This window comes from Zingiber officinale, chromosome 5B, assembly GCF_018446385.1.
Source record: "Zingiber officinale cultivar Zhangliang chromosome 5B, Zo_v1.1, whole genome shotgun sequence".
NCBI classification, from domain to species: domain Eukaryota; kingdom Viridiplantae; phylum Streptophyta; class Magnoliopsida; order Zingiberales; family Zingiberaceae; genus Zingiber; species Zingiber officinale.
This window is the reverse complement of record NC_055995.1, coordinates 132,099,573-132,116,551: the sequence shown is the minus strand read 5'-3', so window position 1 is coordinate 132,116,551 and position 16,979 is coordinate 132,099,573. Positions and strand designations below refer to the sequence as shown.

Genomic DNA, 16,979 nt, shown 5'->3' with positions numbered 1-16,979 from the left:
ATTCATGTATGAGTATTTTCAAGTATGGGTATGGAAATGGATATAATAAAATCCTATACATATATAGCCCTTTGTCTTCACACACACACACACACACACAACTTGACAAAACAAGTAGCCCTTTATCTTCTCATAATGAGAAAAACATAAAACAAGAAACTGAATTCTTTAAACAATTAGCCCTTCATCTTCTCATAATGAGAAAAACATAGAACAAAAAAGTGAATTCTTTTTAAAGATATAACAGCATTTATATTAATTTTTTAAAATATAAAATTTCGATGGAGTAGTGGTGAGGAGTAACGACAAATTTCACCTTCAACGGAATGATATTTTGATAAAGGTGATGTGGGGACACCTAGCTCACAAAAGTTCGAATCTATCACGTGTATTACCATACCCTTGTGGATTTCAAAAATTCATGGTTTTGAGCTATCCGTCTGAATCAATGACCGATACAAAATTTTTATGAGACTCGGTCAATTATCTTTGGGATTAATTGATTTGAAAAGTTAGATATTTAATTAATAAATAAATAAATAAATTAGTGATAGATACTCACCATTATTCAAGACTTAACTCAAAAACTAATTCACTCTAACATTATTCAGTCTAAACCATAACACGACCCAGACTAAACTCTAATCAACCTTTTTGTTTATTCAAAAAAACAACAAAACCTTTTCTAAAAGTTATTTAATAAAAGGATAATTACCCTTGAAGAAATAGATAAAGGGAGCCAAGGATCATTCAATAACCGGATCGCTGGTATCTCGTTCGCTGGTATCTCCATAAGAATGTCTGACTTCTTTTCGGCATCCACAAGACCTCCATTCTTCTTCTTCTTCACCTCGTAAGACAACTCTTTCTTCCCTGGAACCGCATCAACGTAGACAGTCGAGTTCTCATCAATCATTCCCTGTATCAGCATCTCGGACACCTGACTCACAACTTTCTTCGCTAGCCTTCTCTTGATCGGATTCATGGGACTTGCCCCGTAGAGCTTGAACATCCAAATAGATACCAACTGGTCAAACTTCGAAGATTTTTATCAAAATAATCAAACTAGACAAGGATGGAAGCTTCAGTTACCAGATGGTAGGATTCAGATAGAATTACGTCCCATGCAGCATCTGTTATACCCAGTGCAATACCTCTCTTGGCGAGAAGAAGAGCAGTATCCAACAATTGAAGCCTAGCTACCTTTCTAAGTCGATCATGAGATAGCGGTTCAAATATTACTATCTCATCGAATTGATTAAGGACGTCAGGTCCAAAATGCTCCTCGACCTGCATAATAATTTTATGTCTTTCAGGCATTCCAACATCGAGGTCGTCAGCACCGAGATCAGAGGTCATGATAATAACTGTGTTAGTGAAGTCCACAGACTTCTCTTGGCCGTCCCTTAATCTTCCAACTTCAATAGCACTGAGAAGCGTGTTTAACACAATCGCATCAGCTTTGTCTACTTGGTCCAGGAGAACGACACTATACGGCCTGCGCCTCACCGCCTCCGTCAACTGTCCAGCTTCCTCATGACCCACGCTATACGGCCTGCGCCTGAAAATGAACAGTATAAGCAATCAATCAACCACGTTTGAAGGCATACCAAAAGGAGAGGCTTGGAGTTTTGCTCACCCTGGTGGTCCACCGATTAGCCGTGCCATCGAGTGTTGTCCTTTGTACTCTGACATGTCGATGCGGATGAGAAGATTCTCATCCTCAAACAATTGCTCTGCAATGGCCTTTGCGAGTTCTGTTTTACCGACGCCGGTAGGGCCTAAAAAGAGAAATGAACCAATGGGTTTCTGTGGCCGGCTAAGACCCGCACTCGAACGAAGAACTGCTTCGGCTACAGCCTCGACAGCCTGATTCTGCCCGACCACCCTCTCGCGCAACTTATCTGCAAGGCCGATCAATCTTTCCTTCTCTTTCCAACGGCTCGCCACCGTTGCTATATGCTCAAGATTTTCATTGTCCTCGTCCTCAAGCTTTGCAATGAGTGCATCTATCTCAAGCAATGATCCAAACTTGATGTCTGCAACACGAAGCAAGCCCCCCCATTGCACATTCTCTTTCATAGCAATCAGTAATAGTTTTTTCCGAAGTCGCTTCAACTTTTGAATTTCATCCATCCCCACAGCATCTTTCCTGTATTTCACCATTAGTGGTTGCAGCTTCTCCGTTAAATCATATAATTCTTTCTTAACCTACCGAGGAGCACATTCACATTCATTGTTTCGAACACATCGGCAACGAAATAAGAGATTTATAAGAAAAGAAACGAATTAACAATACCCACTTCAACTAGCCTTGCTTTACTAGGCTCGTCATTCCCCTTCTTGCGCACGTGTAATTCAACTTCCAGTTGAATCCTTCTCTTCTCCAAGTTCTCGATCTCTTCTGATTGACTATCAAGTTGAATTCTTACATTGGCACCAGCCTGGTCGTCCAAGTCAATTGTCTTATCAGTAAGGTGCCGCCCTGACAAACATACAATGTACATACAATGTTAATAAGACAAGTTGACTTTGCTTTTCACTTAAAACAACAAAATTGAATTAATTGCTAAACAAAGATTTAAACTTACCATTGAAATAGCAGTGTGAGAGCTGGGTAGCAGCAGGAGCCTCGAATAAGAGCTGAGTGGCCATGTGAGCCTGATTCATGACTCCAGTATCATGTCGTCCTTGAAACTTCTCCTTGAGTCCTTGAATGATGGCCATGGCGTCTAAGGGGTGGTCCATAACGTATACCGGTTGAAATTGATGATTGAGGGCGGCATCTTTTTCAATATACTTTCGGTAGTCCTCAAATGTTGTCGTCCCGATGCATCGCAGCTGACCTCTTGCAAGCGTTGATTTAAAGGGTTTTGCGGCGTTCATGGCGCCTGCGCCGAGAACCAAGTGGATTTGGTCAACAAAGAGAATGACTTTACCTTTGGCGGCCTCAACTTCCTTAAGGACCGCCTCGAAGCGGTCCTCAAATTCACCGTGGTAGTTGACTCCTGCAATAAGGGAGCTCATGTTGAGCGCCACAAGGTGAACGTCGAGCAGATAACAAGGGACACACCCACGCGCGATACGCTGAGCAAGACCCTCGACAACCGTTATGTTTTTTAAATCGCTGACCAGAACAGGATTGTTTTTGAATGGCCAGGAGAGAATGCCGATGACGAAGTCGACCTCATCATCAGAATCAATATCAATGACCGATTTGTGCTCCCTTGCGATCTCGACAAGATCACGGCCGTAGGTCTTGAGGGTCTGAAAGTTGATATCCCCATTCTGGGATAGGCTCTCCTCCCCCTTCCTCTCCTCCTTCCCGTGGAGCTTCTCGACCTCGGCGCGGACACGGGCGTCGCTGATGCCGGCATCCTTGAGGAGATCCTTGATCTGAAAATCCTCCAGGAGGCCGAGGAAGAGCTGGTCTACGGTGAGGTGGGAGTCTCCACGAGACCTCTGTAAAGACTGCGCGCGGCGAATGACGTTGACGAGGGACGTAGAGATGGGGATATCGTCAACGTGATCAAAATCCCCGGCGCCTTCAGAGGAGTTGGCTAGGGCCTGGGAGAGGAGAAGAGTGTGTTGGCCATGGCGGGAGCCGAGTGTGAGTTCGCGGTCGGAGAGCCGACCCTCGTTGGTCTCGTGCGTGAACTCATCGGGATTCATGGAGGATTGCTTACGATCTCCTTCTTACGGAAGGGAAGCCAGAAGCTTACATACGAAACGGAGATGTTAAAATAGTAAACGGAGATGTTTCCGAGAATACTAAGCGATTGAATCGGTCTTTTCCACTTTGGGGCAACGGGTAGATAGGGAATTTTCCGGCGGATAAAGGATTGACCATTTCCTTATGAGTTGTATCTTTGTTCTTAGAAAAATTTCGGCCAAGAGATCAGAAATTGATGGCAGAAGATGGACGCAATGTGTATATGAATCCGAGAATGAAGTGATAATTATAGTCCGGAGGAATTATATTAGAGGAGTGTAAATGAATCAGTCGTGAGCTATTTGAAACTATAAAAACTCATTTGAGTCGTTTAATGAGATTTGTTAAAATAAATAAATCAAAATCAAGCTTCACAATATTCGGCTCGTTAGCTCGTGAACATGTTCGTTAAGTTCAATCAATTTTTAAAATAAAAAAAAAATTGAAATTAAATTTATAGATTTTACACTCTACTTATGAAATATATAGATAAATATATTAAATTTATTTATTAAAATAAAATTATAAATTTTAATAAGAATATTATAATTTTCTCCAAATGTATAATTTAGTTTTTAATGAATATTTAAATTTAAATTTATTAAACTCGTTTAGGCTCGATAAAAGCTCGAATAAGCTCGTGAGCCATGAATATATTCGTTAAATAAAGCTCGAGCTCGGCTCAATTATAAACGAGCCAAATTCAAACATTCTTAGGCTCGATAAAAGCTCGAATAAGCTCGTGAGCCATGAATATATTCGTTAAATAAAGCTCGAGCTTGGCTCGATTATAAATGAGCCAAACTCAAACATTCAAGAGTTCGGCTCAACTCGGTTCGATTACACCCTGTTGGGAATATGCCCATAAAATAGATATTTATTATTAATTGCTGAATTAAATAAAAGAAATATTTATTTTATTGTTTGATTGTTTTATGCTTATTTGTATAAAAATGAATATCTGTATAAAATCCATAATATATTGATGTAACTATGATTTTAGTATATAAGATTGTTATATACCAGAGGATTAAAATCATAGATAATATATTTAAAATGTCCATGATTGATTAAAGTATGGATCTTTAATTGGAAATCATGAATGCAGTTTGCTGACATTATGAATATGATAGTCTTATCCGGATAATGTAATGACACTAAGCAGAGACATTTTATATAATATGTGGCAAAAGGCGATTCGCTCGCCCCCAGCGCCCCTGTCAACCCGTCCCTAGGCCAACGAGGAGGTAAATCACTGGTGGCCACTAGCCATTAGTGCAAATGGCCAAGACATGGGGGAGGTTATGCTCGGTCACGCCGAGTTTCGACCCCAAGACCTCATGTGACAACACCCCATGTCCTAACCATCGCACTACTCCGAGGGGACCGGCATTTTATATAATATGATTATATAGGACAAGGACCAGATGTGATTTAAGTGTCTATGTTTAAGTACCGTTACAAAGACTCGAATCAACATCGCTAAGATGATCATATGTAGATCAATTTAAATCCTGAGTTGTCATAGACTCCTTGTTTGTATTAACAAGTCTCTTGATTTGTTTGTTAAAATCTATTTTAAATAATAGGTGTAACACTTACATTTTGGAGACTCAGTTATACATTCAGCTGGGAATATGATTTATAGATATGGAATCTGTAACTTCCGAAAGGATGCTAAAATGGTTCTCTTGAGTGTTGATTCTAGCACTGAATAGTTTGAGCGCTCTAATTCATAATTAGATTATGAATTAACTATTCACTAGTGAATCAATGGTACTTAAGGTTTTAGATACAAATAGAGAGGTAAAACGGTAATTTCGCCTAGCTCTATTTGTGAACCATGAACGGAGGGTTGATCGACATGTAATGATTATATCAATGGACTGTTCAAATCTTTTGAGTAAATATGTTCCATACTTCTCAAGAGTACAATTCCGGATTTTAGTGGAATAATCTCGGAATTAATAAATTAGATAATTAGTTAAAGAGCTTTAATTAATTGTATCTAAATTTATTTGAGCTTGAAATTATGAGTCCATGTCCCCAACCTAGCTTCATATAATTATGATGGATACTCTTAAATAATTAATGTGATTAATTATTTATTCTCACAAAATTTATTAACTAATAAATTGTTTATTATTTTTACTAAAAGGAGATATTCTATTTGTAATTTGATTACGAATAAAATATAAAAGAGAGAGAAATCAGATATTTGGATATTTTATTTGTAATTTGATTACAAATAAAATATATAAACGAGAGAAATCAAATATTTAGATATTCTATTTATAATTTGATTACGAATAAAATATAAAAGAGAGAGAAATCAGATATTTGGATATTTTATTTGTAATTTGATTACAAATAAAATATATAAACGAGAGAAATCAAATATTTAGATATTCTATTTGTAATTTGATTACTAATAAAATATAAAAGAGAGAAATCAAATATTTGGATATTATAATTGTAATTTGATTACAAATAACATATATATAAGAGAAAAATCAAGTATTTAGATATTCTTTTTGTAATTTAATTATAAATAAAATATAAAAGAGAGAAATCAATATTTGGGAATATTATAAATTTTATCTCTCACTTTATAATAGAAGTTCTCATTTTTTCTCTTCCACTTTTGTATACATGTTTCCCTCTTTGTCTCCCATGTTTTTGGTGAAAAATTCTATAGTTCATTTTGTGAGAAAAGTTAAAAGAGTTAGCCCACACTTTTGTCCATCCGTTGATTCAAATAATTGGATAGGAAGATCGTGGCATTGGAAGAACTCCGACAACCTGTGAAGAACTCCGGCGACCTGCGAATCTTAGGCGTGAACTCAAGGTAAAGATTATATTTTTGTAGAATTATAAAGAAAATATTATAATGTTTGCATGTTGAATTATAAGAGATTTTATAATTAAACAAGATATTTTGTTCGATCTAAATAAAATTATTTTATTGTGAAAAATTTTAAAAGACGTTTAATTTATTTTTCATACCTTCAGTTACGCATCGAACAATTAAATACCAACACACCTCAAGTGAATAATGAAACTAACTTATAAATTGTACTAGTTTATAAGTTTTTAATAAATTTAGTCAAACATCCTCTCTAGATCATTAGTAGGATAAAAAAAGTTGTATACTTTAAATTAAAAAAAAAAAACTAGTAATAATGAACGTGCCAATATTAATATCGTCGAATAATGAAGCATGAATAGTTTGCGGCCAGTGTGTTGTAACGCACACAAAAAAATGCAGTAAACATGAAAAAATAAAATAGAATATTTTAAAAATAGAATTTTGCTGAATTAAACCTAATTGTTAACGTTAATAAACTTTAGATAGATTAGATTTCAATATCGTGTAATCCTGTTTGCAAACGTCGATTAACAATTCATTAGTGAGATGACTTAGATGACCAACTTAATCATCAATCATAGTATGACAAGTAAGACGTGATCCAAAACCTGCCTAAAAGAAAACTGACAATTAAAGAGAGGATTAGGATGACAGTTAGGGGGTTTCTGACATAACTACTTCGACACTTAAGTTAGAGGAGGAAGATAAAGATTAAGATTTTTAGTATATAGAACGACGTATGTGTAAGGCTGTAAACAAGTCAAGCTGAGCCAAACTGAGCTTTGAGGTGTTCAAACTTGTTTGATAAGATAACCGAGCCGAGCCGAGCTTAAAATGAACCAAGTTTTTGAAATGATTATTCAAATTTTGCTTGGTTTATTTTTTGTGAGCTTGAGTTTGTTTGAAACTTGGCTGGAGCTTGGTTCGAGCTTGGCTTGAGCTTGAGCTTGAGCTTGATTCAAGCTTGGTTCGTTTAGATGTTATCAAGTTCTCAATTCAAGTTTGTTTGATTGTTTGAAACTCTTAGTTATTTGATTGGTTATTGAACTTGATAATTTAAATTTATTTATTTATTTTATTTTATTGTTTATTTAGCATATTGAAAAGATTTTTATTAATGAATATGGTTCGTGAACGTTGTTCACGAACGTTGTTCATGAATATTAACAAGTTGAACACATATGTGTTCAAGCTTGTTTGTTTAGCTTAACGAGCTGTTCAAGCTTGTTTGTTTAATTAATTTTATGTATATTGAATGAACATAAACAATCTCTTACCAAGCCGAACACCAAGCTTGTTCATGAACGCTTAGTTCATTTACAACCCTACGTATGTGTATACATACCTTGGAAATTACGAATGATCTTCTTTTATAGAGAAATCACGGACCTTTTCCTCGTTTTTTGCTTCTATGATCATTATTTAATTCCTCAAATAATGTAATATCTTGTCAAATCATCACTTTTTTATGAAATAACTAGATTAACCAGCTCTTTCCTTTTATTTCAATCTTTACGGGGGTCATTCTTTAAATAACGTAGGATTTAGTCATACCATTACCTTTTTCCTAAATAACTAGATTATTAGAATTTCTTCTTGTTTTGATATATCGTCTTGTGTTATTGAGAAAATGAGAAGCCCGAGAGGATGTTAGTGTTAGATTGAGATACATGTGAGAGGAGCCAGGGGGAGGGCATGGTTTTGAAAAACTTTTTCTTTCGAGTTTTGAAATCAAACTTAAGTATACAGCGGAAAAACACAATAACAAAAGACAAGTAAAAGAATAAGTTCGGTTTTATTTAGTTTGAAGCTTTCGACGACTCCTACTCCAAGACCTAGGTCCCGCAGGCCTATCGATGGGTAATCCACTAATTATCTCTTCTGGAACCTCCGGAAGAGGGGATTGAGTACAAAAAAGAATCGGAAGAGTGTAACAAGCTACACTTTTCGCTTGCAAAAATTAAGTACAGAACTTTAATTTTGTTACCAAATACTTTTGTAGATAGTCGGCTCGATCTCGATGTTTGGAAGGCTTCTCGGTGACAGTCGGGCATAGTAGAGTTGTAGAAGAGTAGTAGCAGAGAGCCGGAGCAGTCAGAAAGTCAATCGGACACGTATAAGCTCATATAGAAGTTGGTGTTGAATAATTGGTTGAAACACCCTTATAAAGAGTGTGGAAGGTGGCTTCCATAACCTTGAAGACGCTTTCCATATGCAAAAATCTATCTTGAATTCGTTGCTCGTTGTCACCGACGAGTTCTGAATTTTATCCATTGGAAGATGCCTTCCATAGCGCCAAAGGCGCTTTTCATGAACAATATTGAAGGAGCCTTCTAATGCTTGAAGGCGTTTTGGGTACTATTCACCTAAGACCTTTTTGCTCCTTTGCCTGCAAGTTAGGTTTGTCCAACACGATAATATCTAACATGGAAAATAAGGTTAGCATAACAATAATATGATTAATTTATGATTTTGACCATGTTCTCTATACCAAGATCTAGTCAGGGTCTCAACTTAAGTTTTCGAAATGGACCAAAAGTGGACCGACTCCTATTGTCCATTAACTGGATGTGTCCTAACTTAGTCACTCTCCTCTAGTGACTTACCTTTACTTACTGTGTATCAGGTTATCTCCTTGACGTCAATCTGACCCACCAGGTCTTCTTGTCGGAATCGTACATCCGGACTTCCTCCCATCGGGAATCGAACATCCCGATCTTCCTGTCGAAATCGCACATCCTGACTTTCTCCTGCCAGAATCTCACATATGGACTTCACCAATTGGGAATCACACATCTCGACTAGACTTTCTGCCTGGTGTCAGGTCCTCTTGACTGATCAAGTTAGTCAACCCCGCACACTCGGTAACAACGTTAGATCACGATAACACCTAACTTAATTCACCCATCATTCATCAAAATCTAAGTTAGACTGTTAATACAAATTGTACCAATAATTTCCTCCTTTTTGATGCAATAACAACATATGTTAGAGTTTAGAAAAGATATGCAAGAATAAAATAGTAATGATATGATTCAAGAGAATTTAAAATTAAGTAATTTAAATTTCTATTTTATTCTCTTGATGATTTTAGGGTTTATATTTTCAAGATTCAAGATTTAGTTTATCTTTTTCTTACTTAACCCTCCCCCTCTCCGTTTGACATTCATCAAAAACAATATAGATAAACATAGCAGATTATGAAAAATTATAATAAAACTTTAGTAAGTATAAAAAATCTGCAGGTTGGAAAGGAGGATTTAATATAATTCTTAAACAAATTTTCAAACTTTTCAAAAGGGTTTCAAAACGTTGAAAATTTCTAGAACAAATCATTTTGTAAAGCTTAAACTATGAAAATGTTTAGAAATCATTTTGTAAAATATTTTTTTAAAAAAAATATTGCATGAATATTGTAAAACAATTTAAAGTGTTTTCAAAGATATTTTACTAAGAAAGGATAAATATGTGCAAGAGTGTTCTAAGATTTTCAAAAAATTTTCAAAGTGTTTAAAAAACATCTTTCAAAGTATTTCAACTGAAATTTTTTAATTTTTCAAAAGGTTTTCAATATTTCAAAAATTGACTTCACAAAACAAACCATTTTGTAAAAATAAATTTTTAAAAAGAATAGATTTCAAAAAGATAGTCTATTTCAAAAGTACTTCTTAAAATTTTAATTGTTCAAATCTACTTTTAAAAGTTTTGCAAAGAATTTGTCTAAGTAAAATAGTTTTGAAAGTATTTTCAAAAATAGATTTTTCAAAGTGAAAAAATACATATATATATTTTTAAAATTTTACAAAGCAAGTATTTGAAAGATATTTTTTCAAAATATTTTGAAAGTAAAATTTAAAAGTGATTTTTGCAACAAGTAGTAAGAAAGAAAATAACTTATTTTGAAAATCATTTTCAATTATCCTCCCCCTAAACCTAATATATTTTTAAAATTATTCAAAAAATTCAACCTTAAATGTCTAACCATAAGTTACTAACTAACTATCAGAAGATAACAGTGTTCACTTAGTTAGTCAAGTTAAGTATATGTATCCAGCTAGTGTTTGACTAAAATGGATTACTTAACCTGATCACTATAAGTTTGATATTTTTCGTCCAGACTTGTATTAATGCACTGATATAAGCATCTGAAGTCCAGACAATAGGTCTATGCATCTCACGTCGTTCTAAGTTTTTGAATACACAATCAAGGTAGACCTAGTGTGTTTGTGAGATGCTCGATACCTAGATCTATATTAACATGCTTTTTATAGATTTGATCTAGTTTAAGGTCAAATTAATTTTGAAATACTAAGGAAATGGGAATGCTTAGAAAATATAAGTAAATAATTTTCTTAGAATTTGTAAATCATTTGAAACTTGTTTTGAAAATAGCAATCCTAGTTTAAAAAGGAATTTCTTACATTATCCAAATAAGACGACAAGAAGTAGCTGAAGGAATTTCTTACATTATCCAAATAAGACGACAAGAAGTAGCTGAATGTATAGATGAAGTCAAACAGATATACAATGTATAACAATGCACTAAACATAATTAGGTCTAATCATTATCAGTAGATGGAGGTGGGGGCTGCTCAGGTGCTCACAAAGCTCAAAGAATCTGTCAAAATCCAGTAGTCATCTTCTCTCAGAGAGAGATAAATCCGGTGGTCATCTCTGTAGGACCCCTGGCGGTCGGCTAGAGGGGTGAATAGCACTGAAAATAAACAAATACCCTTTCTTGATCTTTGGACTAAGTTAGGCAAACACTTGTATGGTAACTGAAAAAAAATCATAAAATAAAGACAGAGGCAAGAAAGATTTACTTAGTTTGTAATCAGAAGATTGCTAATCTAAGGCAAATAAAACTCACTATAAAGATCTCCTTTGGGCGAAGTAGACTCTTACAACGTTGATAGCTCACACAATAGTAGAACAGAAAGAGAACTCATTTACAAGTGTTGTATTTTTACTATTGGAATTAGAATTGTATTTATAAGGCTGATTCGGGCGCTTGGAAAGGTTTCGGGTGCTTGGGTGTGGATTAAATTTTATCCACAACGCAATAGATCGCGACAACTCAGTGTAGAAAAAATTTTCTACTCTAGGCGCTTGGACTACTCAGGGCACCCGGACTGCCTTCGCACAGGGGCGCCTTGCCAAGGTGCCCCAGCTGAACCAAGTTAGTTTGGGCACTCGGAGTAACTCGTCAACTCCGCATTGACTTTTCCTTAAGGTCTTCCACTCCGGCTCCGATTACTTGGGTGATTTCGGCCATCCGAAATAGAGCTCACCTAAACCCATTTTTTGGCCTTCTTGAGCAACATTTCTCTCTGGCTTCTTATGCCTCGGAAATGTTGTGCACCTCCTTCTCATCTGCCAGCGTACTCTTCTGCCCATTTAGGTGATTTTGGCTATTCAAAATTGGGCTCACCCGAACCCATCTTCTGACCTTCTCCTCAGGCAATATTCCGCTTCTCTTCTCGTCCCTCGGAAATACCACGCGCTCCCTTCTTGGCGGTCATCGTACTCTTCTGCAACATCTCGTCCCTCAGACACACCGAGCCCATCGACTCTCTCCCATACCATCCTTCTCACTAGTTGCATCTTTTCCTTAACTTCTTGTGCTCCTAAGTTCATACACACTTAGACACAAGGCATCAAACATACATAGGATCTAACTTGACTTAGTTGATCACATCAAAACCTCCATGGGGTACTTACAATTTCTCCCCGGATAGCACTGAATCCATATGAGACTGACTGTCAGATATATGCGAAAGACTCCTTAAGTCGAGCAAGTTGATTCTCGACGGATAGTGAGGTCGAGGGCAGGGTTGGAAGAGGTCCAAAGAGCTCCTCAGCCATAAACGCTGGCATCCCCTCCCCCTCGGTTGGAATGATAGGTGGAAAATCATCCTTGGCCTCACCTGAAATGTTTGGCTATGATCCCACTCTCCAAGCTAGTCCCCCTTGAGTCGTAACGTCTATATGCACTAATGCAAGCTTGTAACACCCACGAAATATTTAAGCTATACATATGAGTATTCTCTTTGAGAATAAAAGAAAAAAAAGAAAGGGGAAATAGAACCAAAAAGAAACAAAAAGAGAGAGAAGTTAAGGTTTGAACCTTGAACCTCTCACAATAGATAAAGCTAAATGGGTGTATGATAACCACTAGAGACATGAATGATATATGAATAGCAGAGAATGGAAATTGTAGTTAAAAGCAAGAGTATAAATGCTCATAGGAACACTTTGTGAAGCCTTCCTTTATAAAGTGCTCATCAATTCTTGAGTTTTAGGCTCTACAGGCTTGCTTGAGTCACTAAAGAGCTTTCTTTAACTTGTATGTCTTTTCTTCTTGCCCTTTGATGATAAAACCGGCTGGTTGCTCAATATAAACCTCTTCTTCAATATTTCCATTTAAGAAGATAGATTTTACGTCCATCTAATATATCTTCCATCTTCTTTGAACTATAAGAGAGATGAGTAGCCTTACTGTTTCAAGTCGGGCTACTGGTGCGAAGACTTCTTTATAGTCAATCCCGTACTTTGGTTTGTATCCTTTAGCAGCCAACCTTGCTTTGTGTCTTTCAACTTCTTCTTTTGCATTTGTCTTTTTTTTTAACACTCATTTGACTCTAATAGTTTTATGTCATTGTGAAAGTGAAGTGAGCTCCCATGTATTGTTTTTCTTTATAGTATGGATCTCTTCTTCCATTGCTTTTCTCCACTTTGCATCCTTGGATGCTTCTTCATAAGTTATAGGATCATATCCTGCAAATAGACACAAATTATTAAGAGCAAAGTCAACATCAATCACTTAGCTAGAGTCATATATATCTGGACGCTCTTCATCTTTTTCACAATTGGACTGTTTGGATCATCACTTTCTGACTAAGTATCAACTTGTTGAGATGATGATTCTTCTTCACTCTCTCCTTGCTTGTCTTTCTTCTCTTTATAATCTTATTCAAATGAGATTTGCTTCATGTCATTATTATTGTTGTTGTTTTAATTCCGTGCTTGTTCTTCATCAAATTCCATATCTCTTGTTATCATGAGCTTTTGAGTTATGAGATTGTATAGCTTGTACCCACTAGCATTCTTGCAATAGCCCAAGAGAATACACTTCTAACTTTATCTTCAAGTTTTGTCCGCTTCTCTTCTTTTACTTTTGCATATGCTACGCTCTCAAAATTATGAAGATGATCTACCTTTGGTTTACATAAACTCCAAGCTTCCTCTGGGGTGATGTCTCCAATTCTTTTGGTGGAAAAATTGTTCAATAAATATACAGCACATACAATAACATCTCCCCAAAATTCTTTTGGGATATTTTTCTCTTTCAACATACTTCGAACCATATTTAGAATAGTTTGATTTTTTTCTTTCTGAAACACTATTTTTTTGTGGTGTTTAAGGCATTATGAGTTGATGAAGAATACCATTTTCTTTGTAAAAAAGTTCAAACTCTAATGAGATGTACTCACCTCCTCAATCTGTTCATAGACATTTTATCTGATATCCACTTTATTTTTCAACCAAAATTTTAAATTGTTTAATTTGGTGAAAACTTGTTTCTTCTCTTTCAGCATATATACCCAAGTTTTTCCACTATAATCATTAGTGAAAGTCAAGAAATACCTGTTTCCACTAGAAGAGATAGGTTTGATGGATCCACAAACATCGGAGTGCACAAGTTCAAGTTCTGAAATGCTCACCTTAGATTGTACCTTTTGAATGACTTCCTCTGTTGCTTTCCTACAACACATATTTCACATAGATGGTAGGAACTTTCAATCTTTGGCAATCCAAATACCATGCTTTTTGAAAGTAGTTGTAATGCTTCAAAGTTTAGATACCCGTATCGAAGATGCCAAAGAGTGGAACTAGATATAGTGCTTGCCTTGAAGCCGTTGGTGCAGCTGACACCAATGGTCAAACCTAAGTTTTGATGAATGATAAGTATATTAAAGTTAGATGTGTTGTGATCTAACCTTTCTACCAAGTGTGTAGGACTTGACCGGTCTAACATCAGGCTGAAATCGAGTTAGGTCTAGAGAACCTGATAGCTAGTGTAGAAGTCCAGATAGGTCAAGTAATGACCTGATATCTGGTGGGAAATCCGGCTGGATCCGCAGAACCTGATAGCTGGCCGGAGTCTAATTGTATCTACAGACTTGACAATTGGTGAGAAGACCTCGTGGACTAAGAGTCAAGAGATTCTGTATGGTAAGTAAGGTAACTCACAAGAGGAGAGTGTTCCAGTGAGGATGAGTCTCATTTGGGGACTTTAGGCGCAGGTTCAATTTAGATCCATTTTAGAAACCTAAATTGAGATCGTGACTAGATTTTGGTCTCAGAAATATAGGGTCTAATTAATACTGCTTATTTTATTATGCTAACTTTATTTTGCAAAATATACTTTATTTTCTTTGACTAACACATTTTACAAGGCAAAAAGAACAAAATCTATCTCGGGTGAATAGTACCAGAAGCACCTCCTATACAAGTGGAGGCACCTCGGATGTTTGGTCAAAGAGTCCGTATAGAAGGGGGCGACGGAGTCTTTCATATGAAGGAAGGCACCTTGAAGATTGGTGATGAAGGTGCCTCGGATAGCTTTGAAGGCACCTTCGATCGGATAACGTTGAGAACTTCGTCGATGATAAGAGGCGCTCTGTTCGGGATAGAATTTAAAGGCATCTTCCATTGGCTTGAAGGCACCTCCCATGCTCAAAAGAAAGCTTCGGCCAATGCACTTAACACATCTCTTCTACAAGCTTTTGCACAATTGTTCGACACTCCGATCGCTCCAACTTCGTGCTACTGCTCTGCTATGACACTACCGCGCTCGACTACTGCAGAGAAGGCATCGAACATCGAGCTCAATCCGACTATCTTTAAAAATGTTGGATAATGAACGTTTGTTTTCATACTTAATTATTGCATAAAAGAAAGTGTAGTTTGTTACACTTATCCTCATTTTTATTGTACTTGATTCCCTTTTTTGGCGGTTCCGAAAGAGATCATTAGTGGATTACCCATCGATAGGTCAGCAGGATTTAAGTATGGAGTAAGAGTCACCGAAGGCTCTGAACCAAGTAACTCCTTGTGTATTGTGTTTTTATTTTAGTTGATTTTAATTCTGCTATGTATTTCTTTAATTTTGAAAAAGTGTTTTTAAAAAACTACATGATTCACCCTCCCTCTTTCACGTGTGTAACGATCCAACAGAAGCAATTCTATTAATTGATGCTTAACTTCAATGGGAACATTTTATTCTTGGTCATTGTGACATGAATAATAAGATTATTACTTTTATCATGAATACTAAGAGTCAAGTCTTTCATTTGTATATCATATTCTTTCTCCAATAATTAATTGACCAATGTTCAAGAGATTATTTTTTATATTAGGAATATAATAAACATTTGAGATGCATACCTTCGTTCCATTTTGCAATTCAAACAAAATGTCACATTTTCCTTTAATTGATCTTTGTGATAGATCTTCGAAGGTGATATTACCTATTGGCCTCTCATCAAACTTTGTGAACAACTCCTTTTTCCCACACATGTGGTTTGATGCTCCTGTGTCTAAGAACCATGTAATAGGCTGGAAAAATTCTGGCCCATCGCATGCCATCTGTTGGAATCCCAAGATTATTTTGGTGTGATCAACAAGTTAAGTTAGGTCTTGTGTGTTTCTAATCTTTTGTCTAAGTGTGCAGGAGCTTAGGAGCACAGGTAGTCGAGTGGAAGACATAGCTAGCGAGAAGGACGACACGTGGTACGTCTGAGGGACGAAGACTGCGGAAGAGTACAGCGGCGGGCGAGAAGGAAGTGTGCGGTGGTTCCGAGGGACGCAAGCCGGAGTAGAAGACTACTCGAGGAGCAAGAGACGCAGCTAGCGAGAAGAACGGCACGCGGTGCGTCCAAGGGACGAAGACTGCAGATGAGTACGACGGCGGACGAGAAAGAAACACGCAGCGATTCTGAGGGACGAGAAGCCGGAGCGGAAGCCCACTCGAGAAGACCGGAAGTTAGGTTCGGGTGAGCCCTTTTTCGGATGGCCGAGATCACCCAAGCGAGCGGATCCGGAGTTGAAGACCCAGACCGAGGCGACTAAAGCCAGAACAGAGGACCCGGACCGAAAAAGTCAACTAGAGTTGACTTTTGGGTCCGGGACGCCCGGAGCTGACAGGGGCGCCCGGACCCCTCCGGGGCATCCGGAACGTACTGGGGCACCCGGAGTCGATTTTTTCACAGATTGAGTCAAAACTCAATCTGAACGTTGAGGGATAAAGTTTTATCCCCCCAGGGCACCCGGAACCCTCAGGGCGTCCCGGCCAAGACTATAAATATAGCCTTAGTCCAGAAGCTTTTCAACAAC

The 16,979-nt window shown here is 37.0% G+C and overlaps 1 protein-coding gene across 1 annotated transcript; it reads right to left on the bottom strand.

Moving 5' to 3' along the window:
* Positions 1–597: 597 nt before the first annotated feature.
* On the bottom strand, positions 598–3,961 carry LOC121986072 (chaperone protein ClpB1-like). Its single transcript, XM_042539868.1, has 5 exons — positions 2,592–3,961; positions 2,304–2,485; positions 1,640–2,211; positions 1,093–1,561; positions 598–1,003 (listed from the first exon to the last, which is right to left on the bottom strand). The coding sequence occupies exons 1-5, from the start codon at positions 3,670–3,672 to the stop codon at positions 686–688; spliced, it is 2,622 nt and encodes an 873-aa protein (XP_042395802.1). The 5' UTR covers positions 3,673–3,961; the 3' UTR covers positions 598–685.
* Positions 3,962–16,979: the final 13,018 nt, after the last annotated feature.